Consider the following 24,927-nt stretch of genomic DNA (forward strand, 5'->3'; position numbering starts at 1 on the left):
GAGACACCACAAGCAAATGGTCACAATTTGGAGGAAACTCTTGTAATGGCTCAATTCAAGACTCATTGTGGTTTGCAAATCATGGTACTCATTTGTTTCCATTTCAACTTTAAGAAGTATCAAAAGAGCATCTGCTGTACCCCTTCTTTTGAGATATTTTTGTAAGGCTACCTAGCACAACAGTACAGTACAAGGAGTGGAGCTAGACTCGCTGCTGAACACGGATTGGTTTACAGAGAATCGCTTGCACATGCAACAAGAAAAAGGGAACAACAACATCAACACGGGGTGATGCAGTGGCGCAGTAGGTAGTGCTGTCGCCTCACAGCAAGAAGGTTGCTGTTTCGAGCCTCGGCTGGGTCAGTTGGCGTTGCATGTTCTCCCTACATTTGCGTGGGTTTCCTCCGGGTGCTCCGGTTTCCCCCACAGTCCAAAGACATGCAGTACAGGTGAATTGGTTAGGCAGGGCTCGAAATTAACTTTTTTACTTGGTAGCACCGGTGCTCCCAACTTCAAATATTTAGGAGCACCAAAAAAATTGCTGCAAATTGTTTTTTAAGGGATTTATTGTATTTTAAAACAACATCAATAGGACTGACAAAAACCAGAAACAACTATCTAACTAATGCTGCGAAGACATTGATATTTGTGTGCAATAATTCCAAAATGAATGTCTAATAATTAGGCCATAGAATATTAATGATGATAAAAATGACAATAATAGTAACAATGAATTACATTTCTCATAATGATACTGCCTTGAATGTGCTTGAATGTAGTTTATCTGATATAAAAAGTCTGTTACTTTATGAAAAATAATTGTATAGTTTGCATCAAACAAAAATGAAGCATTGCAGTAAGAAATATTTATTTTGTACTGCTGTTTTTATATGCATGTCAGTTTAATAAATAATATTTCTGCTACAAAACAAACAAAAGATTATAATAAATCATTCAATTCAAGGCTGAAAGCTGCAAAGTCATCAGTAAATAAAAAAAAAAAAATCATATACACCTCAAAAAAGAATAGACAAAAGAAAGTAAGTAAAGTCTCACTTCTATCACTCTTTAAAAGATTTGGTTTCATTTTGTGTCAATTTAAAGGTTCAGTCTGAGCTGATCTTCATTTTTCTGTGTTCGTGGAAAAGCAGGCGAGTCAGCCGACCCAACTTATGAGCAGGCATAGCATCTTGCGATGACAACCGGCGCAATACCGCTCTTTGTTATGAGCCGCAGTTTCAGTGTAAACTTAGTAAAGGCGAGCTTCTTTGGCGATGATATGTACAGTATTAGATTTGACTTTTAGCAGACATTGGCGCTAAACACGCAGTGAATGCAACGCATGGAGATTCGGGCGCCTTCTTCAAGAAGCGCGTACTCGATTGATCTCAGCTGGTGGATCATTATTCACCACGTGACGTGTCATGATCGCTCTCATCTGCACCTCAATTTTAGGTGGGGTTTGCAAACCTGTGTGCTTTAAGTTTTTACTCTTCAGCCGTTTGCATTTCCCCGTGGTCATAAAAGCTCCTTCCATGTCATATGACAGCAGAATACCTTGAGTGATTGACAGCTAATATAAACCAATATAGCGGCAGGGAAGAGCGATTCAGCACGTTTTTTACAAAAAATCAAAACAGGTCGCACTACAACCATTATCTGCAGTCGCACTAATGCTCCCAGATATATTATGAGGTCGCATAGATTAATTTTCGGGCGCATATGCGACCAAAATTGTCGCAATTTCGAGCCCTGTTAGGGTAAATTTTCTGTATTGTATGAGTGTGAATGAGCGCGTGTGGATGTTTCCCAAAGATGGGTGGTGGCTGAAAGGGCATCCCCTGTATAAAAACGTGCTGGATAAGTTGGCGGTTCATTCCACTGTGGCAACCCCAGATTGATAAAAGGGCAAAAAGTAAATGAATGAATGAATGAACATCAACATGGGGAGTGCAATTTTTGAATACACAGCAAAGACATGACTCTGTAATGCAATGACGGTGCACAAGCACAGTAATGATCCATTGTCAAATGAAGCTCAAAGCTTGTTGCCTTCTTGTGACAAACAGCCACATGAAGATCTAAGAACAGGATCTGCTGTGTCTTGTTGTTTATGGGAACGTCCACATGTCATGTCTAAAAATGTGTAGACAGTGTGAGTTTTGCCAAGTAAAGTCCGGGACACACCAAGCTTGATGCCTGGCTGTTGGGTAGCACGGACTTAGTTGGTTTGGTGTTTTCCACACGCCACCTTTTGTCGCATCACTTTGGGCTGAATAAGCATGTACAATTGCCGTTGGTCGAAGAAAGCACTCTAATTGGATACTCAGCAATGAATCAGAGTGTGAGGTCAAACACTGAAGTGACCTAACAAAGTAAACAATTCAAGTTGAGCGAAAACACAGAGGAGCTAGCTGTAATTTTGACTTGTCAAATATTTACAAAAAAAATTTAATTGACAGACATACAGTTGAAAGCAGGAGTTTACATACACAGTATAAAAAGGCACATAACCATCAAAAAAAAAGTCAGATGTTAATGTGACTAAACCTTTTTACCCAGAAGGCCATAGCTGTGAATTTGCTTCTGTTTGGCAAGCCCGCCAATACAGGTATATGCCTGCTAATTTACAGTCTATGCTGCTAATACAATGGATCGGTTTCTGAGACCCCACGATTCAGAGCCTTCAAGTTCAGGGCTTAAACCCAAAAGACGACGAAATGATGATCAGTATTTGAGTTTAGGATTTACATGGACAGGACCAGCTGATGAACCACAACCTTTATGTGTGGTTTGTCAAGATATTTTGGCTAATGACAGCATGAGACCCGCTAAACTTCGGCGACACCTTGAAATCAAGCATGATGAGGTAGCAGGAAAACCTCCAGAATTTTGTGTGTGTGCGTGTGCGCGCATGTGTGTGTGCGTTTTTGGAAGGAGGGGGGCGCCAATGGATAAGTTGTGTCAAAAGGGAGGCCCACTGTGTTAGACTTTGAAAAACCCTGGACTAAACGTTTTTTCCTTTAGGTAAGTTAGAATTATCATATTTGTTTCTGTTATCCTTAATAGCAGAATAATGAGAGATTTTTTTTTTTTTTGAGAAATTGTTATAACTTTTCTAGAAAGTCAAGTTTACATACAATAGGATTATTCTGCCTATGAAAAAGCTCAGATGATGATGTCAAGGTTTTGGAAGTTTCTGATTGGCTAATTGACAACATTTGAGTTCATTGTCCTGAGACATGTCCTGTGGTCTGATGGAACTAAGATTGAACTGTTTGGCCATAATGACCAGTGTTAGATTTGGAAGACAAAGGGGAAAGCTTACAAGCCTAGGAACACCATCCCAACTGTGAAGTATGGGGGCGGCAGCATCATGTTGTGTTTTGCTGCAGGAGGGACTGGTCCACTTCACAGCATAAATGGCATCATGAAGAAAGAACATTATGGAGAAATACTGAAGCAACATCTCAAGACATCAGCCAGAAAATTAAAACTTGGCCACAAATGGGTCTTCCAAACAGACCATCACCCTACGCATACTGCCAAATTAGTTCAAATGTGCTTTAAGGACAATAGAGTGAATGCTTTGGAGTGGCCATCACAAAGCCCTGATCTCAATCCTATAGAACATTTGTGGGCAGAGTTGAAAAAGCTTGTGTGAGCAAGACAGCCAACAAATCTGACTCAGATGCACCATTTCTGTCAGGAGGAATGGGCCAAAATTACTTCAAACTATTGTGAGAAGTGTTTAGTATCATTTACTAACAGAATTTTTTATTATTATTATTATTATGTTCCTTTTTTTAGAGTGTATGTAAACTTCTGGTTTTCACTGTATTTGCACAAACAAATCCCTTCATGGTGATTAACTGTACTGTGAAAATGGAACGAAACCCTGCTTTGTTTACACTTCATATGTGCTCACAAGTTCCAGTTACCTTTTGATGAATGAGAAAACTACTACTCTAAACTACTAAGACTGCTGGCCTCAGCGAGTGCGGAAAGACATGTCCTCTCATCATGCAGGCACAAAACTTGCACTCTTGTTTCATTCAGCTGACATGCTTTTTGGGACAAACCGCAGATGCAAGCAGAGTTAGGGTGCTTTCACACCTGTGAATGGATTCAGTTGTTCCGAAACAGAGATTATAATTGTTACATTGTTGCTCTTTGCTCTTGGAGCGGTTCGCTTTCACACTGCAAAGTTTCTAATCGGACCAAAAGAACTAAAACAAGTCACGTGTGAGTAAACTCTCCTCACATTGGTCAGAGTGTCAGGGTTTATTTTGCAGAGTCCCGCTCAGCTGTCAGGAGAGGTGGTGATGTTTGACAAGGTGCGCGCGACGTGCCTGAAGAGTGAGAAGAGATGCGGTGGGCAGGGGTGAGAAGGGTGCGTGATGTAGCCTATTTGAGGACTGTGAAGGAGACGCGAGAATACCGGGAGATTATGACTCGTTTGAGGGCTTCCGGAGACTCGCGAAACTTCCCGCCCTACTCATAATTCTCTCTTCATATAGCCGTATGCCTATTACATATCCATAAAACACTGTGATGTAACCTCGCTCGGATCGTTTGCTTTCTCACTGCAATCGATCCACTCCAGGGTTCGTTTCAATCGAGCCAAGACCACCTCATTCAAGCGATCTCGGAGCGATTGATTTGGCGCAGATCAGAGAGCGATTGGTGGATTCACATGTGCCAAAAAAAACGCGCTAACTGGGCAAATGAGACAGGTTCCGAAACAGAAGTGTAGGTGTGGAAGCACCCTTAGCTTGACACAAGCTCGTGGCTTGTTTTTGGCCTTAAAGGGTCACGAAACACCAAAACACATTTGTTGAGCTGTTGACAGTCGTATATGTGTCCCACACTGCTAAAAACACTATTAGGACACCTATATTTCACTAAAAAGTGTAAATTGGTTGTTTTTGCGTTATTTCAAGCAAATTCGTACTTCTGGTTTGAAACTAATGTTTGAAGCTGCGTCACGGTCATGACATAATAGCGTTGTATTCCAGCGTGCAGACTGGACGTCTGTGCCAGAGTGAGTCTTATTACGTCTTACAGTGTGATGCATTAATGCATGAGTAAAGCTTGGTTCAAACCAATCAGCGCGCTCTATTGTGCAACTTCATTAATATTCATTACTGTCAGAGTGTAGACGGCAGAGACGCCACGTTGTGTTGGCAAAACAAGCGTGAAGTGTTGCTTTTATTGTTTGCTGCCGTTAAGTTTTGTTTTCATTTTCTCTCTGAGAGAGCTTATCTGGATCACGTGTGGATTAACAGTGTATGCGACGCTCGACAACAATATTTTACGTGTCTAAGGAGGATTATTGTTTACCTGAGAGCTGTTCTCATCTGCAAACGCTGAGATCCGGATTCGCTTGTAGTATTCTCTTAATAAAGACGCGGCTCTAGTTGCTGGTGATTGTCCTGTCTCTACAGATTTGGTAAGTGAGTGACCAGCGCTCTTTGTTTAATCAGTTCGTATTTCATTCGTATCAAACAAACTATTGCAACGAGTATAAACAAGTTAGCACTAACAGTTACAACCAAACTATAACCTCGTGTTGGATTTTGTGACCGGAATAACAAACGCGGCTTTCTGACGCTACCTGACGTGTGCATCTAAGTTTCCGGGAAATGCTGAGTTTTTTTTTTTCTCTCATTCGCCGTGCGGTATCAAACATTGCATGAAAAATACACGCTTAGAGCAGTTCCTCGAATCAAATATCTCGTTTGTCGCGAGGGACATGAATGAATTCCCTGAATGAAAGAGCCAAACTGCAGTTAAAGTCCACCATTTAATAATCTGGCAATTAATTCGACTACAGATGTCCATGTAAACACAGTCACTTTGTCCGCTGTGGTTGTGTGTTTTGACTCTGAAATTCAGCGCGCCCAAATAGACACTCCCACACCAAGCCTCTTTTCTTCCTCCGACACTCCCCCCTAAACAGAGCTGGACACGCCCACTTTTCTCACTTTTTCCAAAGTAGAGGTGTGAAAACACCCTGCTGAAACGAGGGGTTTCATGGCCCTTTAAGGGTACTATGGGTGATAAAAAAGCAAGACTTGTCAGGATGACCCGTATCAAACTCTACACTGAAAAAAGTGTTGCATGCAGAACTGTTGCAAAAAATTAGTTTGTGTTGAATTTAAACAAACAAATTAAGTTTAGTAATGTTCAACTTAATTTGTTTGTTTAAATTCAGCCCAAATAAATTGTTTACAACCTCTTAACGTAAAGAAATTGAGTAAATCCAAGGAATCATCTTCGAATAATTTTTTTCAGTGTACTGTACCGTTCAGTGGAAGGAAGCATTCGACCTACTTAAATATGCAGTATGTAGGACTGACTAGTGGTTGAACTAGGTTTTGCAGTCCAAATTCTAAATATTGCAGAGGGTTTTCCATAGTCAGGTTGCCAGATTGATGACACCAAGAGGAACAAGTGTGCCTGAAAATCGAGTTTTACACTGTAAGCCAGGCATGTCCAAACTCAGCCCTGAAGGGCCAGTGTCCTGCAAAGTTTAGTTCGATCCACAATCAGACACAGCTGGGCTAGCTAATCAAGCTCTTACTAGGCTTTCTAGAAACATCCTTGCAGGTGTATTGAGGCAAGTTGGAGCTAAAATCTGCAGGACACCGGCCCTCCAGGATCGAGTTTGGACACCCCTGCTGTAAGCTATAACTATGAATCCTCCAGAGGTTGCATACATTGAGAGAGCCTTCAAGACTGAAATAAAATACTGTTTTCATCAAGGCAATCTGGGTTGAGATGTAATTGGGTAGACTGGCAGTGGGTGGAGTTACACAGGTCGAAGAAAAGATAGGCATTGCAACACGGAACGCACATTTTTAAGAGAGAAAAGCTGACTTTAGCAATGTTTTTCAGAAAATCAAGAATGTAAACTTGGCAAAAACTCACTTAGAGCATCTTTAACCAAGTTTCTCGGTTCTGAACAGTGTGTGTGTTTGTATTTCAGTTCTCTCCCAGTGCCGGATCTCAACTGTCCCAGCTCCCTCTATATGGCCTGGATGGACGCGCTGAGTATCGGTATCAACTGTCCCGCCCTGCTCATCCGAGGAAACCAGGAGAACGTCATGACCTTCTACTGCCAGTAAAACTCATCATCAAACATTTATAACTGCACATAAATCTGCAGTCATATTCAGCGATGAGATGTTAAACTTCTTGGAAATCAGACGTGATGAACTGAAATGAGCTACTTAATTCTCCTGTGCAATGATTGTATTACTGCAGATGTAGTTGAAGTCAGAATTATTAACCCCCCTTTGTTTTTTTTTTTGTTTTTTTCTTTTTTAAATATTTCCCAAATGATGTTTAACATAGCAATGAAATTTTCACAGTATGTCTGATCATGCTTTTTCTTCTGGAGAAAGTCTTATTTGTTTTTGTTGGCTAGAATAAAAGCAGTTTTTATTTATTAAAAAAAAAAAATTATGTCAATATTATTAGCCCCTTTAAGCTATTTTTTTTTCTGATAGTCTACAGAACAAACCATCGCTATACAATAACTTGCCTAATTCCCCTAACCTGCCTAGTTAACCTAATTACCCTAGTGAAGCCTTTAAATGTCACTTTAAGCTGTATAGAAGTGTCTTGAAGAATATCTAGCCTAATATTATTTACTGTCATCATGGCAAAGATAAAATAAATCAGTTATTAGAAATGAGTTATTATGTTTAGAAATGTGTTGAAGAAAATTGCTCTCTGTTAAACAGAAATTGGGGGAAAAATAAATGGGGGCAAATCATTTAGGGGGGCTAACAATTCTGACTTAAACTGTATATTTATTCAACATGTTTGTATAATCTTTGAGGATGATACAAGCCAAGAAGATTTAGCTAGAAATGACAGATTAAAAATATTATAGAAATGCAATGGAGTTATTCTGGTGGAGGGAAGCACTTTATCTCATATCTCGGGACCTTAATTTCAAAGCATAATATTTAAAGCAAAACATAAGTTAATATGAATGAAAGTTACATTTTGTCTACATAAATTATCAGAATTATAATTTTGTTAACAATAACAAATATGTCCTTTCTCCACCTTTCAGTGTGAAAAATAGCAGTAATAAATATTCAATCAGAAGTCTTACTGCCCCCAAGTGTTCAAAACATTAAAATATTTTAAAAATATATACAATTAATGCTCATAACATGTTAAGTATACACTATATCTTAAATAAACACAGACTGCAAAATGTGGAGCTTGAATGCGAAGTCACTTTGTATACCCTCAAATGCCAAATTCCTGAATTCAAATGTAAAATGCCAGCTGTTGACAGATATTCAGTATGCTTACATGATCACCCATGATTACATGATACTCCAATTTTTATATGATTAAGATTATATTCTGATTAAGAGTCTACCAGATATTTAATTACATTAGCCCCTTTCACACAGTGATACCGGTAACTATCTGGAAAATTTCCGGAACGACTTTACCGGTATATTCAAAAAAGCGCTGTTCACACAGGCGAGGACGTTACGGAAATTTTCCGGAAAAGAGCATTCACACATCCATTCCAAAATACCGGTAAATTCTGACATCATTCACCACAAATGAGCTTTAAACGGCTGCGCTTGTATTTGTAAACATTTGACTAAATTACAAACTCTGTGGATGATCAATATTGTGAACAACTTTCGCAGGATCACTTTCGCATGTCGAGATGTTCATAATATGTGTGTGTGCAGGCGCTCACGGGCGCTCACACGCAAAGCTTGAAGGTAAACAAACAACGGCTTATCATAAGCATCTCATCGATGATTATTTACACAGTTGGCATTAAGAAGAACAAATAAACGTGATCTGACTAACTTCTAGCAGCTAAATGTGTCTGGAAAAATATTCAAAGGCTTTTATCCTCATAAACCGCGCGGACGTGAATGCGTCTGACTGTTGTGATTGGCTAAAGCAGACGTCTCACGTCAGCACGTTCTAGACGTGCACGCGCTTATTCCGGCAATCTTTCTTCTGCATTCACACAGCGCAGCATTCCGGCAAATTGCCGGTAATGTTACAACTTCTCTTTCCGGAAAATAGCCAGAACAAATTTACCGGTATTTTCAAAAAGGACCTGTTCACACATACAACCTTTCTGGAAAATTGCCTGTAATTTTCCGGAAAGGTCTGTATGTGTGAAAGGGGCTATTGACTAGTCATAATCATAGTAAACAAATCGAAATAAGACTTATGAACTATTCCTTTTTGTACCCACCTTTATCAAACTCTTAATATTGTGTAGAACTACTGAGTCAGTACAGGACCACACCATGTAAACCAATCGCCTATCATGATGTCCATGTAAATGTGGACACTGAGACTGATACATTATGTTGAAATAAGAACCTGAAATGCTGGAGTTAATATACTGGCTTGCACTTAGTGACAAGTGTCTCTTGGACATTATTTTAAAGAGTTTTAACTATGAAACATTGTCAAAGAACAATAAGAGATAATCCACCACTGAGGGAAAGGCGTAAAACACACACACACACACATGCACACACAATTGTCCTAGCGCTCTTTAGCATCATATAAAACTGTCGCCATTTAATGAAGACTGTACACCACTGATTTTGCTTGCATGTCAGAATAATCATGATAATTATTTATATTGTAATAATTTGAAGCTCAACTAAACATTTGTCTGTATTTTTTGTTTTACTTGGTAGTACCAATGAACTATTTCAGTTATTAACCGCTTTTATTTGTGCTAAAAAGTACATTCAGAATTAAAGGATCTGTAAAAAAACAACAACTACAATACCTCAGTGCTTAATCTTCACATTAATGTGTTTGAATTTTCTACTAAAGTACTCTCTCTCTCACACACACAGCTATTTTTGTAGAGACTTTACAGAGCCATAATGATTTTCATACTGTACAGACTGTATATTATATCCCCTTATCCTAAGCCTAGCTCTAAAACCAGCCCTCACAGGAAACAGTCTATACTTTCACATTTTCGAAATACTTCATTCTGTGTGATTCAATGGCTGTTTTCTACATGCTGACAAAAAAAAACGTCCCTACATCAACATTTACAGATATTGGAATACTTGTGGGGACATTTGGTCCTCACAGTGTGATGAATACATGGTACACACACACTTTCACTCACACGCAAACGTACACGCATACTCTTACTCGCACTCTGGTTTAATGACTAACAGGTGCTTTTGTTTACTCTCAAATTATGATTCCTACATTTTAAATGTCAATGATTTATGAGGCTCCGATATTATCAGATCGTGCTTGTATGAACTGCATATTGACCAGCAGCCTCTTGCAAAAGAATCACCTCGTAGCTTAGTGATTGAAGATATTACAGTAAATACTAGAACTAACACAGTGAATGTCTCAATTATTGTTTAATCTCATTCAACCACACTTTTCTTACTGTTCTGATGATCTGGACTCATAATTTGAAATAAACGCATCTAATGTTCCTGATGAATCTGCTGACTGTGACTGAGTGTGTTTTTTTAATGTTTGGTAATGCTTTAAGGTGTTGTTACACATGCTCCATGTACTTACTTTTGTATTTACAATTAATTATGCATGATTACATGCAACTAAACATAATTCACACTCTAACCTTAACCACATAGTAAGTTTATTATTACTACTCGGTAGTTAAATGAATAGCTGAAGTGTAACACAAATTCCTTAAAAAGTGTTAACACATATTCCTCTGGCCAGACATAGAAATGAGGGCTCACAAAGAAGAGGAAGATTAAAGTTATCCAAAGCCTTTTGTTTTTTTGTTTTGATATGATTATTGACTGAGTCATGTCAAAGCAGTCAGTAAATCAGCATACTATCATCTCAAAAACATTGCAAGAATCAGATGCTTTGTTTCCAGTAAAGATTTAGAGAAACTTGTTCATGCTCTTATCAGCAGCAGGGTGGATTACTGTAATGGACTCCTCACTGGCCTTCCCAAAAAGACAGTCAGGCAGTTGCAGCTCATCCAGAATGCTGCAGCCAGAATTCTGACCAGAAGCAGGAAATCAGAGCACATCACACCTGTCCTCAGGTCTTTACACTGGCTGCCAGTTACATTCAGAACAGATTTTAAAGTATTATTACTGGTCTATAAATCACTAAATGGCCTTGGACCTCAATACATTACAGATATGCTCACTGAATACAAACCTAACAGATCACTCAGATCTTTAGGATCATAAAAACTAGAAGTTCCAAGAGTCCAGTCAAAGCAGGGTGAATCGGCTTTCAGCCACTATGCCCCCCGCTGCTGGAATCAGCTTCCAGAAATAATCAGATGAGCTCCAACATTAGGAACATTCAAATCAAGACTGAACACACATCTGTTTAGCTGTGCCTTTACTGAATGAGCACTGTGCTGCGTCCGACAGATTGCACTATTATGTTTTTCGTTTTCTTTTTCATTCTTTTATAACCTGTTTTAACTCATTTTAAACTGTTTTTATCTGTTTTTAATAATTTTTATTGTCTGCATTTTATGTTCCTAAACTTCTCTTTTTATTTCTGTTTATGTAAAGCACTTTGAATTGCCACTGTGTATGAAATGTGCTATATAAATAAACTTGCCTTGCCTTGTTGTAGCAGCTGTGAAATAACTGAAACCATTCAGCGTAGTGATAAACGGTAAGGCACTTAAAACCTGTCTGAGCTACTTTAGCTGTGTGTTTGTACGTAAATAATAGCACATCTTTGAATGTTCATCAACCAGTCAGAATCAAGCATTCAACAAACCAGCACAAGTAGGCAATAAGTTACGTGCTGTATTGTGAATAAATAATAATGGTGAAGAGTGTATTTGGGCACAATGTAAAGCAACAAAACAGTATTACAAGCATCACATTTTACAAATATTAAACTAAAATCTATGCTAAAATATTCTTGTTTCAGAAGTAAATTATAAAACGCTATCATTGTGCTACAAAAACAGTTACTGACAGTTGAAGTCATAACAAAAATATAGGGGTTTAAACTGGAGTTACCATATGTAACAAATTGAAGCCAAGCGTTATAAGAAACCAAGCAGTTTGTTTACAAAAGCAAACAAAAAATGAAAAATGAAATAATAATTTAACACTAGGGTAAAAATAAGCATTAAAAATATGACCATAAACATCAGAGTAAGCCAGAATGGCTCTGGCAGTGCAAAAGTCAATGATGGTACAGGCAAGGCAAGAGACAATGGTGACACTGGCAAAACAAGAGTTACTGGTGGTATTGGCAGAGGAAGAGTCAACAGTGGTACTAGCAAGGAAAAAGCCAGTGGTGGCATCGGTATAGCAAGAGTTAATGTTGGTGCTGCCAGAGCAAGAATCAATAGTAGGACTGACAGGGCATGAGTCAAAAGTGGTACCAACAGAGCAAGAGTCAATGGTGGTACTAGCAGAGCAAGAGTCAATGGTGGTACCAGCAGAGCAAGAGTCAATGGTGGTACTGGCAGAGCAAGAGTCAATGATTGTGCCGGCAGAGCAAGAGTCAATGGTGGTACCGGCAGAGCAAGAGTCAATGGTGATACCGGCAGAGCAAGAGTCAATGGTGGTACCTGCAGAGCAAGAGTCAATGCTGGTACCAGCAGAGCAAGAGTCAATGGTGGTACCGGCAGAGCAAGAGTCAATGGTGGTACCAGCAGAGCAAGAGTCAATGGTGGTACCGGCAGAGCAAGAGTCAATGGTGGTACCGGCAGAGCAAGAGTCAACGGTGTTACCGGCAAGGCAAGAGTAAATGGTGGTACGGGCAGAGCAAGAGTCAATGGTGGTACCGGCAGAGCAAGAGTCAACGGTGGTACCGGCAGAGCAAGATTAAATGGTGGTACCAGCAGAGCAAGAGACAATGGTGGTACCGGCAGAGCAAGAGTCAATGGTGGTACAAGCAGAGCAAGAGTAAATGGTGGTACCGGCAGAGCAAGAGTCAATGGTGGTACTAGCAGAGCAAGAGTCAATGGTGGTACCGGCAGAGCAAGAGTCAATGGTGGTACTGGCAGAGCAAGAGTCAATGATTGTGCCGGCAGAGCAAGAGTCAATGGTGGTACCGGCAGAGCAAGAGTCAATGGTGATACCGGCAGAGCAAGAGTCAATGGTGGTACCTGCAGAGCAAGAGTCAATGCTGGTACCAGCAGAGCAAGAGTCAATGGTGGTACCGGCAGAGCAAGAGTCAATGGTGGTACCAGCAGAGCAAGAGTCAATGGTGGTACCGGCAGAGCAAGAGTCAATGGTGGTACCGGCAGAGCAAGAGTCAACGGTGTTACCGGCAAGGCAAGAGTAAATGGTGGTACGGGCAGAGCAAGAGTCAATGGTGGTACCGGCAGAGCAAGAGTCAACGGTGGTACCGGCAGAGCAAGATTAAATGGTGGTACCAGCAGAGCAAGAGACAATGGTGGTACCGGCAGAGCAAGAGTCAATGGTGGTACAAGCAGAGCAAGAGTAAATGGTGGTACCGGCAGAGCAAGAGTCAATGGTGGTACTGGCAGAGCAAGAGTCAATGGTGGTACCAGCGGAGCAAGAGGCAATGGTCATACCGGCAGAACAAGAGTCAATGGTGGTACCGGCAGAGCAAGAGGCAATGGTGGTACGGGCAGAGCAAGAGTCAATGGTGGTGCCGGCGGAGCAAGAGTCAATGGTGGTACCGGCAGAACAAGAGTCAATGATGGTACCAGCAGAACAAGAGTCAATGGTGGTACCAGCTGAGCAAGAGTAAATGGTGGTACCGGCAGAGCAAGAGACAATGTTGGTACCGGCAGAACAAGAGTAAATGGTGGTACCGGCAGAGCAAGAGACAATGTTGGTACCGGCAGAACAAGAGTCAATGGTGGTACCGGCAGAGCAAAAGTCAATGGTGGTATCGGCAGAGTAAGAGTCAATGGTGGTACCGGCAGAGCAAGAGTAAATGGTGGTACCGGCAGAGCAAGAGTAAATGGTGGTACCGGCAGAGCAAGAGTCAGTGGTGGTACCGGCAGAGCAAGAGTAAATGGTGGTACCGGTAAGGCAAGGGTCAATGGTGATACAAATGCAATCTCAAAAGATTCATTGCTGGGGCATGTTAAACTTCCTTTTCATGCATATTATTCTTTTTGGAATCTGACGGGAATTCACAGACGTGTATTTACATTTTATTCAGCCTGAATTTTATTAACTTCACATTTTATTTATGATATAAAAAGGCTTAAAATACATAAGAAAAAAATAAATCCCAAAAATTCCATGTTGCTAAAAAGAAAAAGTTATGACGGCTGTGTTAACATTTGTTATGACTGAATTGCCTCTTGTTACAGTTATGAAAAGCTTTGATGACAAGCAGGAACTGTTCACGGGCCAAATACATCACCACATTGAACAGGTTTGAGATGTTTCACAGGTTTCTGAAATCAGCTGAACTTAAAACATCCAGCTTCAAAGTAAAGTCCCAAGTTGGAAAGTCCAAAAATTCCAGTCAAATCCAGTCAATATGTGGTCATGCAAGTCATTCAGACCAGGAAACCCATTACTTTTAATGAACTCATTCATCAAAGACTTCAGATGAAGGAGAGCAGATCTTCAGATGTCTGAACTTAGGTCTTTGTTGTCCCCTTATTTCACTTGTAGTGTTTACTAGTTTAATATTAATCAAGCTTTGTTTCTGCATGACTAAGAATTTGCTTCTGGCAGACCACATCTCCATTGGACAGATCTACATGAAACAAACTTGTTGATATTTCCAAACATGATTTCAAAGATAGCAAAATAACACAAATAACCTCAAGCCATGGTTCAGCAGCAGTGCTTATGTGTGTACAATACTGTATATGCAGGTGGGTGTATGTGAGGAGATGCAATTAGGGTATAAAAGAAAATGCAACTCATTTTTAGAGAGCAGATGAAGGTCTGGATGTGTGGGACATTTGGCGTCTTGATCGTCCAGTGGGATTTCTGCGGATTTGAAGGATTATGCTGTGATATTCACAAGGATTAGCGCAGAAAAAAAGTCCTAGAGGATTCATCATGTCCAGACCCATTGCGCACATAAGAAACTTAATCCCGGGTGGTCGACTCCCGGACAGTCGACCCCCAGAGAACAACCTTCAGGATGTTACCATGAATTTGGAAAAGGTTGATTATGTGATGGAGCAGGAGCAGGACAAGAGAAAAATGTCAATCTTCAATCCCCTTGATCCCACACCAAAATTTGAATTTTATGCTAAAGACACCTGGACTGGACGTATAAAAAGTGCGAGACCTTCACTAGATGTTCTGCGCAAATCAGTAAGTGAAATCTCTATTGATTTGCCTAAAAATACAGCATAATACGAGAGTCTGAAGTGAGTGTTGAATACTAAACATGAAGACTACTGTTTGCAAATATTATGCTTTTGGTGGTGATTGATTATATGTTCCTGTCGACAGCCTGACCCTGATGATCTTCCTCCACCACCGGAGGATGATGGACGGCCCAAAGTCAAACTCGTTCGCTTTGGATGGGTTCTGGGAGTCATGGTGTGAAAACAGCAGAAATTAATTTGATCTCTTTGACCTTTCAGATGCTCTTGAATCACTTTTGTCTAAAAAAAAAAAATTGTTTTAAAAACTTGGAACACAAATTGTTTAGATTTCTGCAGTTTCAACCCAAATTATTTGGGGAAACGGAGCATTCTTTAAAATCCTGGGTCAATATGTTCAATATATTTATATATATATAATTCAACATATTATAGTGTTTCAACTCAAATATGGGCCAAATCAGCGCAAACCCAACCGCTGGTTATACACAGATTATACACATCATATTTAGTTCTATGAGATTATAGAATGCACTTACCCTAATGTTTTCCCTAATGTTGTACAAAAATAAAATAAAACATATTGGGATTTTATGTGAAACACCAGCACAAAGTGGCACAGAATTGTGAAAAATGATAAATGTTTTTTTAAAAGTTTAACAAACACAAATCTGAAAGTCTGGCTTGCAATTGTATACAGCCCCCTGAATACCATATTTTACTGTAAATACAGTTGCACATATTTTGTGTGCACCTAGCTTAATCTGTTCACTACATCAAGGAGCAGAATGATAAACAAGTCTAATATACATTAGGGGAGGGACTGTTGGATAGATGGATGGACGGACGGATTGATTTATGGATAAATACCATAGTGGGATGAATGGAAAATATAGAGAGATGGATGGATGGATGCATTGATAGATAGAAATATGGATGGATGGATGGAAATGATAGAGAGGTGGATGGTTGGAAGGATAGATGGATGGATAGATATATAGAAATATGGATGATGAATGGACGGACGGACGGATGGATGGATAAATAGACGATGGATAGATGGATGGATGGATAGATGCATAGATAGATAGAAATATGGATGATGAATGGACGGACGGACGGATGGATGGATGGATAAATAGACGGTGGATAGATGGATGGATGGATAGATGCATAGATAGATAGAAATATGGATGATGGATGGAAGGATGAACGGATATGATTGATGGATAGATAAATGCATGGATGGATGGATGGAAATGATAGAGAGATGGATGATAGATATATAGAAATAGCGATGACAAACGGACAGACGAACGGACGGACGGACAGACAGACAGACAGATAGATAGATAGATATGGACTACTAATGAGAAATCTCAACATCAAAGCAAAGTCAATAAAGGCAAAGTCTTGTGCTTTGGGTGAAATCGGTTCTTAACATATGAAACAACAGAGTTTAACTGTGATTGTGTTTCAGATTCGCTGTATGCTGAATATCTGGGGAGTCATCATGTTTCTGCGGCTGCCGTGGATCACGTCTCAAGCTGGAATCAGTAAGTCGGTTCCTTATCTGAATAATTCACTTCAAATCGTATCCTTAAGTCATTTCTAGTGACAATCTCAAAAGCTTTTTAAAAAAGGGAGATTGCTTATATTGTACCTTTTGTGCTTGTAGTTCTGACATACGTCATCATCTTCATGTCTGTCACCATCACAACAATCACAGCGACGTCAGTGTCTGCAATCTCCACCAATGGGAAGGTCTACTCTGGTGAGTGAAGAAAATAACACTTGTCGTGTTGGTTTCAATCACAAATTCTGTCTAGTTTTTCTTTAAAATATACATACAGTTGAATTATTTGCCTTCCTGTGTATTTTCCCCCGAGTTATGTTTAACAAAAATTTTGCAACACATTTCTAAACATAATAGTTTTAATAACTCATTTCTAATAACTGATTTCCTTAATCTTTGCCATGATGACAGCACATATTTAAGCAATATTAGTATAGGTAATTAGGCAAGTCATTGTATAACAGTGGTTTGTTCTGTAGGCAATTCAAAACAAATATGGCGCAAGGGGTTTAATAATATTGACCTTAAATGTTTTTATTCGAGCCAAAATAAAACAAATAGGACTTTCTCCAGAAGAAAAAAAAATATAAGAAATACTGTTTAAAATGTCTTGCTCTGTTAAACATTATTTGGGAAATATTTAAAAAAAGATAAACAAATTCACAGGAGGGTGAATAATTTTCCCTTCAGCAGAACATACTAAAAACAACAAGCATTTACTAAAGCAGATCTGTCTACTGCTTTTATTTTTCCAAACAAAATCAGTAAAATGTGTTTGTGTAGGATAAAAATAAGTCAAAGCCAATCTTTCCTCCAGGTGGTACGTACTTCTTGATTTCTCGAAGTCTGGGTCCAGAGCTCGGAGCGCCCATTGGTTTGCTCTTCTCGTTCGCCAATGCTCTCGCCTGCTCGCTCAACACTGTGGGGTTTGCAGAAACCGTCAGAGACGTTCTCAAAGTGAGATTTTTTCTGAAAGCTGCTTGAAAGAAAAAGCATGAACTAAATAACTTACAGAGTTTAAAATATGACTGTGCTTGTTTATGCTGTAGTAATCGAAGCTGGGCAGTAACGGATTCTATGTGTCCTGGATTACATAATTAGATTCTGTATTTGTAATTAAACTACTTTATAAAATTCTCAAACTCAGATTACAGGTACGTACGATCACATGACTGTTTTTCATAATTCATTGATTCTCATAAATGTTTTTATTGTTTCATAATATATCTGCAGCTTATTATTCTTTAAACACAAACACACACACACACGATGATTCTTATATATATATATATAAGAATCATCTCAAATATATCATCTCATGTATCCCAAATATCTCATCTCATGTATCCCATAACCTGTCTTTATATTCCATTTTTTTTGTCATAAAGGGCTCTGTGCTGCCTCAGACATTATTTTGGATTTTGGCTTTAGATTGCACGTTGGTTCTGAATTGTCAAACCACCTCTAAAATGCTTTATAATGAAAGCAAAAAATGAAAGTAATTTATGATTAAATATGATTGACAACATGAGGTCATATATATATATATATATATATATATATATATATATATATATGTATGTTTTATGTTTTATATGCAAAAAATTGAGACTAAAATTAAAATTAAAGTATTATTAAAGTATTAAAGAGAGAGTTCACCTGCAAAAAAAAAACAAACAAAAAAAAACATTTACTTACCATTTATCACCCTCAAGTGGTTTCAGACTTTGAGTTTCTTTATTATGTTGAAAAAAAGAAAAGAAATTAAAATTAGCTAAAAAAGTTTAAACCACTGACTTCCATAATGGGAAAACTATGGAGACCCGGAAGGGACGTGATGGTGGAGAAAAAAAACATGGGTGTAAGAAAAAAAAAAATGGGTGGGAGAAAAAAAAAACCAGAGTAATAGGTAAAGATATTTTTGAAAGTTTTCAGCAACCATCACTTCATACATGACAACCCTCCCATTTTTGCTGGGGTTGTCCCGAATTTTACCTATTATTAGGTATTTTCTCATATTTCTCTCATATTTTTAATCTTGAAAGCATGTTGAAATTAATATAAAAATGTCTGCATTCACTTTCTTTCCATTAAAGCTGAGCGTCGACCAGCGGCCCCTCATATGCAACCTCTGAATCAAGTGAATGCATGTATATGCGCTGATTGACTCCCAGATCAGCTGTACACGCCATTTAAAGAGGAGCTAAAGTGCAGGACAATTTGGGATTCAGGTGTGTGTTTAAACAGACAAATACACTTAATAATATGTAAACATGCCCGGACGTCCTGCGTGTTTTATTTTAAACACATTTAATTTCCTCTTAAATGAGCACAAACAGTCATGTATAAAGTGAAGTGTATGTCCAATAACAGTTTTGCGAGGGAACGCAAAAACTTTAAAAATATGTGAATATATGAAATAAATTATTTCTCCCGTCCATTTTTTTTTCTTCCACCAATTTTTTTTTTTTTCTCAGCATCATGTCCCTTCCTGGGGCCTCATGTACGAAGACTTGCATGGAAATCATACTAAAACAATGCGTACGCTGAAAAAATTCAGATGTATGAAACACTGTGTACGCCGAATCCCACGCATATTCTTTTGTACATCCGAATGAACGTGAAACTGAGCGCAACATGCACGAGCACAAAACCCCTCCCTGCCTCCTCCCCCGTATGAATATGCTAATGACTATGCTAATGGCAAAACCCAACGAAAAAGCCACGGCAAAAGCAAGCAAGAAGAGAAACTTTGAACAGAATGTGAATTGGAGGTGCTGCTTTTAGAGGTAGACCGGAGAAAACCGGTGTTATTTGCAAGTTTGTTCTCCGGAATTAACAACAAAAGTAAAAAATAGAGTGGGAGAGTTTAGCTGAAGATTTTAGAGTTTATGCTGAAGCTGAACACAGTTAAGTCTGAACATCGCACGGAGTGGATTAAAAAAAGAAATAGTGCGATCTATAGGTGTAAAATTTTGTAGTGTCTTTAACAGCCTGAGTGGCGCAGCTCGTTAAATGCATGGCAACATGTTTTGACACGTTTGAGCATGAACTCGTTTCGAATCCAGCGTCTGATGAACTCATTCTTTTCTTCTCTGCTACATATCAGATTTTGCCTATATACTCTTCATCATGAGGAAGACAAGTAGGAATCTTTAATAAGTCTGTGCATCATATTTTATTTGCACATTTATTGAATGGAAATGTTTCTGATTCACGTATGCAAATTCATCCTCAGATAGTGTCTTTATAGCAATGTGCGTGCAGTAGATAGCTCCGATTACGTTGGGAAAACTGGCGACCGCTGCAAATTGTGCTTTAATGTTTGTATGGTACAGAAATCTTATATACTAGACATGCAGATGAACCTGTCTCATACAGCTGAGAAGACACTTTGTAGAGAGCAATTTAACACAACTGCCTCTAGGAGTCGCCAATGGAAATAAAACAGACACACACAAAAATGTGCGTACACCAGCCATAAAGCTGGCGTGGAGTTGCGCACATTCCCACGTTCAGTTCATTGTTAGTAAATCCAAACATGAGCGATTCTGAGCGTGAAACCTGGCGTACGCAAAGTTTTTGTGCGAACGCAGTGTTGATACATGAGGCCCCTGGTCTCTGAAGAAAACAGATACAATGGAAGTCAATGGTTACAAGTTTCTAACATTTTCCAAAATAATCTTCTTTTGTGTTGAACAGAAGAAAGAAACTCGGAATTTAAAACAAGTAAACAGTGAGTAAATGCTGACAAAGAAGTGTCTATCATTGGTCTTTTTTTTAAAAAAAGCCATTGAGGCTGGAAAGAAGCTAAATAGTATCTGTTAAAATAGTACAAGAATATCCTACCTCATTGTATGAGACTTTAAATAAGGATTAGCAAAAAAGTAATCTAAATGTAATCCAAAAGTAGTCAGATTATATTCCCATAAAGGTGTAATCTAGACTACATTACTGACTACAAATTGTCACGGAATTTGTAACTGATTACAATGCCTAAGTATATCCTATTTCAATTTATGAAACTTTAAATAAGGATTAGAGCACAAAAGTAATCTAAATGTAATCCAAGCGTCAGATTACACTCACATAAATGTGTAATTTAGATTTTATTACTGACTACAAATCTTGTCATGTAATTTGAAACTGATTACAATTCTTAGGTATATCCTACTTTTCTTTGTTAGAACAAAGGTAAACTAAATGTAATCCAAAAGTAGTCAGATTACATTCTCATAAATGCGTAATCTAGATTACATTACTGACATGTAATTTGGAACTGATTACAATTCTTAGGTATATCCTACTTCATTGTATGAGACAATAAATAAGGGTTAGCACAAAAGTAATCTAAATGTAATCAAAATTCATCCAGATTTAATAAATTAATCCAGATTACATTCTCATAAATGCGTAATCTAGATTACATTACTGACATGTAATTTGGAACTGATTAGAATTCTTAGGTATATCCTACTTCATTGTATGAGACTTTAAATAAGGATTAGCACAAAAGTAATCTAAATGTAATCCAAAAGTAGTCAGATTATATTCCCATAAAGGTGTAATCTAGATTACATTACTGACTACAAATTGTCACGGAATTTGTAACTGATTACAATGCCTAAGTATATCCTATTTCAATTTATGAAACTTTAAATAAGGATTAGAGCAATCTAATTGTAATTAGCAATCTAAAAAGTAATCTGAATGTAATCCAATCGTCAGATTACATTCACATAAATGTGTAATTTAGATTTTATTACTGACTACAAATCTTGTCATGTAATTTGAAACTGATTACAATTCGTATGTATATCCTACTTTTCTTTGTTAGCACAAAGGTAATCTAAATGTAATCGAAAAGTAGTCAGATTACATTCTCATAAATGCGTAATCTAGATTACATTACTGACATGTAATTTGGAACTGATTACAATTCTTAGGTATATCCTATTTCATTGTATGAGACATTAAATAAGGGTTAGCACAAAAGTAATCTAAATGTAATCCAAATTCATCCAGATTTAATTAAATTAATCCAGATTACACTTTCATAAATGCTTAATCTATATTATATTCCTGAAATTTTAAAGTAATCTACCGTTTTCTCTCTTCTCAGGAAAACAACGCTCAGATGGTGGACGATGTGAATGACGTGCGGATTATTGGGACGATTACAGTCTGCATCCTCCTCCTCATAACGTTTGCAGGCATGGCATGGGAGGCGAAGGTAAAATCCTCTGCTTCTTTTTTTGTTAGTTAACCAATACTGGCTCTTTTGACAACACAACCGCCATTGTTTTGTTTTTTTATTTCGACTTCATCACAGGCTCAGATCCTGTTCTTCATTGCGCTGTTGATCTCCTTAGCTAATTATTTTGTTGGGACGCTCCTTCCTCCCACCCCAGAGAAGCAGGCGGTGGGATTTTTCGGCTACCGCGGTGAGTACACGACAATACTAAAGCCTTCATGTACGTCTGGTGATATTTGTTCCTGCAACAACAAAACAATTAAAAACATGCTTTGAGAAATCAAGTAAGAATAAAGTTCATTAATATAACACATTGTCACAATTAGGATATACATTTTTTTTTAATAATCTTGGCTTATCTTCTTGGCTTATCTTCTTGGCAATCTTCGCTTGGTGATTTCCAAAAATATCATAAATGTTGTTTAGCTATTAAAATTATCCTATTTTTATGCATTTTTTTACACGGGGCTTCAAGGTCAACGCTTATCAGAAGGCATGTCTGAAGTTGGGGCTGATGCGATCGTCATAGCAGCGTCAGCCAATGAAATTAGTCCGCAATCGGCTACTGTCTGAGCTGGTGTATTTGCATACAGCAATCTGATTGGCTGACGCGTCTGTTGGCACTTGAAAAGCTGAGAAAGTCCCAACTTCTGTAGCGAGCAACACCTGTGAAGCGGCATCGACGGATCCACAATGCAGTTCGGCAAAGCCTCACGTCACCCATTCAAAGTGAATGGGAAACGTTGAAGCTGACGCCCCGAGTGAATGGGGCGTTAGACTGTTGCAATTTTTTGTGTTGTCAATAAGCTCATTTATGTAATTCCTACTAGTGTTTGTGTGTGTGCGCACCATTGTGTGCAGTGTTTGTATGTTTACAACCCACCTCGAGGATAGTTGGGTCACAAGTCATAGGAATTGTTATTTTGGGGTCGTAAGCTGAAACGTTTGGGAACTCCTGACATAGCATTTTAATTTTGACTTTTCATATGCATAAATGTTGTCAACTATGACCTAATTTTCAACCCTACATGAATTATGCCAAAAATATTTACTTTTTATCTTTTAATTAATTATTATCACATTTTTATGATTTCATAATTATGGTTTAGTATGTTGTACTCTTAGTATGTTGGACTATTTTATTTGCATGATAATCTATGCCAACTAAAACTTAAAAATCTTTTCATAAATTTTGTATGTCAGAATTTCTATATTTGATGTTTTAATTCTGACTTGCATGCCAGATTTAAACTTTTAAGAGTCCCAAAATAATAAATTACATTATTAAGGTATATAAAGCAATGGCAGTAAATGTACAGAACTTATGGATATATCAGAGTACTGACATAGAATTTGGTAACAAAAAAAAAAACAGCCAAACCTAACAAGTTTATTTTTCCTTACAGCTGAGATCTTCGTGGATAATCTGCTGCCATCATTCAGAGGAAAAGACGGCTCTTTCTTCAGGATGTTTTCCATCTTCTTTCCATCTGCCACCGGAATTCTGTCTGGCGTCAACATTTGTGGAGATCTCAAGGTAATCCTAAAAGATGCACCAATATATCAGCCAATAACTGGCATCGTCTAAAAACAGTTGATGATGAGGGAAGATCCTGCCAATCAAAAGACAGGAAACACATTGCATTTTTGGTGTATATCAATAAAAGTTGACGTGTAGATTCAATCTCACAAAACTGCAGATTTTAAGCAGCTTTTTGCAAAGGTTGTACGTCTATATTCTGTTAACTAATCCAATTTACTTTTTCTGTGAAGAGTGAAAGTGCGCCTTAATATGAATTATTAAGACATTTCTAAAAATAGAGAAACAGTCACTTTTCACTGATTGTTACTTAATATTCAAAAAAGGGTTACCAGGTTAAGAATGTTAAGCCAGTTAGTCTTAAGCAACCTGTTGAAATGGGGAAAATTACATTTTTAATTGCATTTTTTTTTAAATCATTCAATCATATTATATGATGGTATAAATCAGGGATAACCAAGCTTGTTCCTGGAGCTCCGGTGTCCTGCAGATCTTAGCTCCAACTCTAATCAAACACACCTGAACAAGCTAATCAAGGTCTAACTAGGTATACATGAAACATCCAGGCAGGTGTGTTGAGGCAAGCTGGAGCTAAACCCTGCAGGGCACAGGACCTCCAGGAACGAGATTGGTGACCCCTGCTATAAATCAAACATATCACATTAAATATCAGTTTTAGAGCAACTATAGTAGTCTTATTAGTTTTAGGCACAGTATTTAGTGTAAGTGAATGTGTCTTTAACATGGCAGAGTGTGCATTTCTGTGTTTTGCAGGATCCCTCAGGTGGGATTCCTAAAGGGACCCTGTTGGCCATTTTCTGGACCACAGTCAGCTATTTACTCATTGCAATTACCGTCGGTGAGACTACACTTTTCAGATTTGTTTGCTGGTTGATTTGATTTTACACTAATTTAAATTAGTGTAAAATGAATTACACACATATAAATGAATGCATATATGAATGGTGTATGAATAAAACACCATTGATATCAAAAGTGACCATTCATTTCAGTGGAGGGCTCAAGCTACCCAAGGCATTGATGACTGAATGTGGACGTGTCCAGCAATGCAGAAAAGTTGAGAATCTTTAACAGGGTTCCCACTCTTTCATAAGCAGCCAATTTAATGACTTTTTAAAGCAGAATTAATTTTAAACCAAGCACCTTTGTAATTTAGACCCCCAGAATACGTAATGTAGCAACATGAAAGTCTAAGGGCTCTATTTTGACGGTCCATGCGCAGAGCACAAAACGCAGGG

General features: G+C 38.3%; 2 protein-coding genes and 1 long non-coding RNA gene across 7 annotated transcripts in view; 2 read left to right on the forward strand and 1 right to left on the reverse strand.

The window, feature by feature from the left end:
* The window catches only part of slc12a10.2 (solute carrier family 12 member 10, tandem duplicate 2), a 44,973-nt gene extending 37,523 nt beyond the window's left edge, over window positions 1-7,450 (forward strand). Inside the window, exon 26 of the mRNA NM_001045001.1 lies at window positions 6,992-7,450. Within this exon, the coding sequence (NP_001038466.1) occupies window positions 6,992-7,130 (139 nt within the window). The 3' untranslated portion in view covers window positions 7,131-7,450. The remainder of the gene's footprint in view (window positions 1-6,991) is intronic.
* LOC141375260 (uncharacterized) overlaps window positions 1-24,927 on the reverse strand; it is a 33,297-nt gene that overhangs the window by 4,699 nt on the left and 3,671 nt on the right. Inside the window, exons 4-8 of one of the 2 annotated variants that reach the window (XR_012382991.1) lie at window positions 23,533-23,741; window positions 21,979-22,370; window positions 18,573-18,609; window positions 17,703-17,850; window positions 16,962-17,069 (exon numbers count right to left, since the gene is read on the reverse strand). This is a non-coding gene — a long non-coding RNA (uncharacterized lncRNA). The remainder of the gene's footprint in view (window positions 1-16,961; window positions 17,070-17,702; window positions 17,851-18,572; window positions 18,610-21,978; window positions 22,371-23,532; window positions 23,742-24,927) is intronic. The other variant, XR_012382992.1, reaches the window with a different exon arrangement.
* slc12a10.3 (solute carrier family 12 member 10, tandem duplicate 3) overlaps window positions 11,470-24,927 on the forward strand; it is a 38,912-nt gene continuing 25,454 nt past the window's right edge. For 3 of the 4 annotated variants that reach the window (XR_012382471.1, XM_073906829.1, XM_021477565.3), the window contains exons 1-9: window positions 11,470-15,284; window positions 15,426-15,515; window positions 16,779-16,854; window positions 16,977-17,072; window positions 17,692-17,831; window positions 21,997-22,107; window positions 22,207-22,318; window positions 23,535-23,665; window positions 24,443-24,527. Coding sequence is in view for 3 of the 4 variants with exons in the window: in XM_073906829.1 (XP_073762930.1) it covers window positions 15,024-15,284; window positions 15,426-15,515; window positions 16,779-16,854; window positions 16,977-17,072; window positions 17,692-17,831; window positions 21,997-22,107; window positions 22,207-22,318; window positions 23,535-23,665; window positions 24,443-24,527 (1,102 nt within the window). In the remaining variant the exon portion in view is untranslated. The remainder of the gene's footprint in view (window positions 15,285-15,425; window positions 15,516-16,778; window positions 16,855-16,976; window positions 17,073-17,691; window positions 17,832-21,996; window positions 22,108-22,206; window positions 22,319-23,534; window positions 23,666-24,442; window positions 24,528-24,927) is intronic. The other variant, NM_001135131.2, reaches the window with a different exon arrangement.

Source organism: Danio rerio, chromosome 7, assembly GCF_049306965.1.
Source record: "Danio rerio strain Tuebingen ecotype United States chromosome 7, GRCz12tu, whole genome shotgun sequence".
Classification (NCBI taxonomy): Eukaryota; Metazoa; Chordata; class Actinopteri; order Cypriniformes; family Danionidae; genus Danio; species Danio rerio.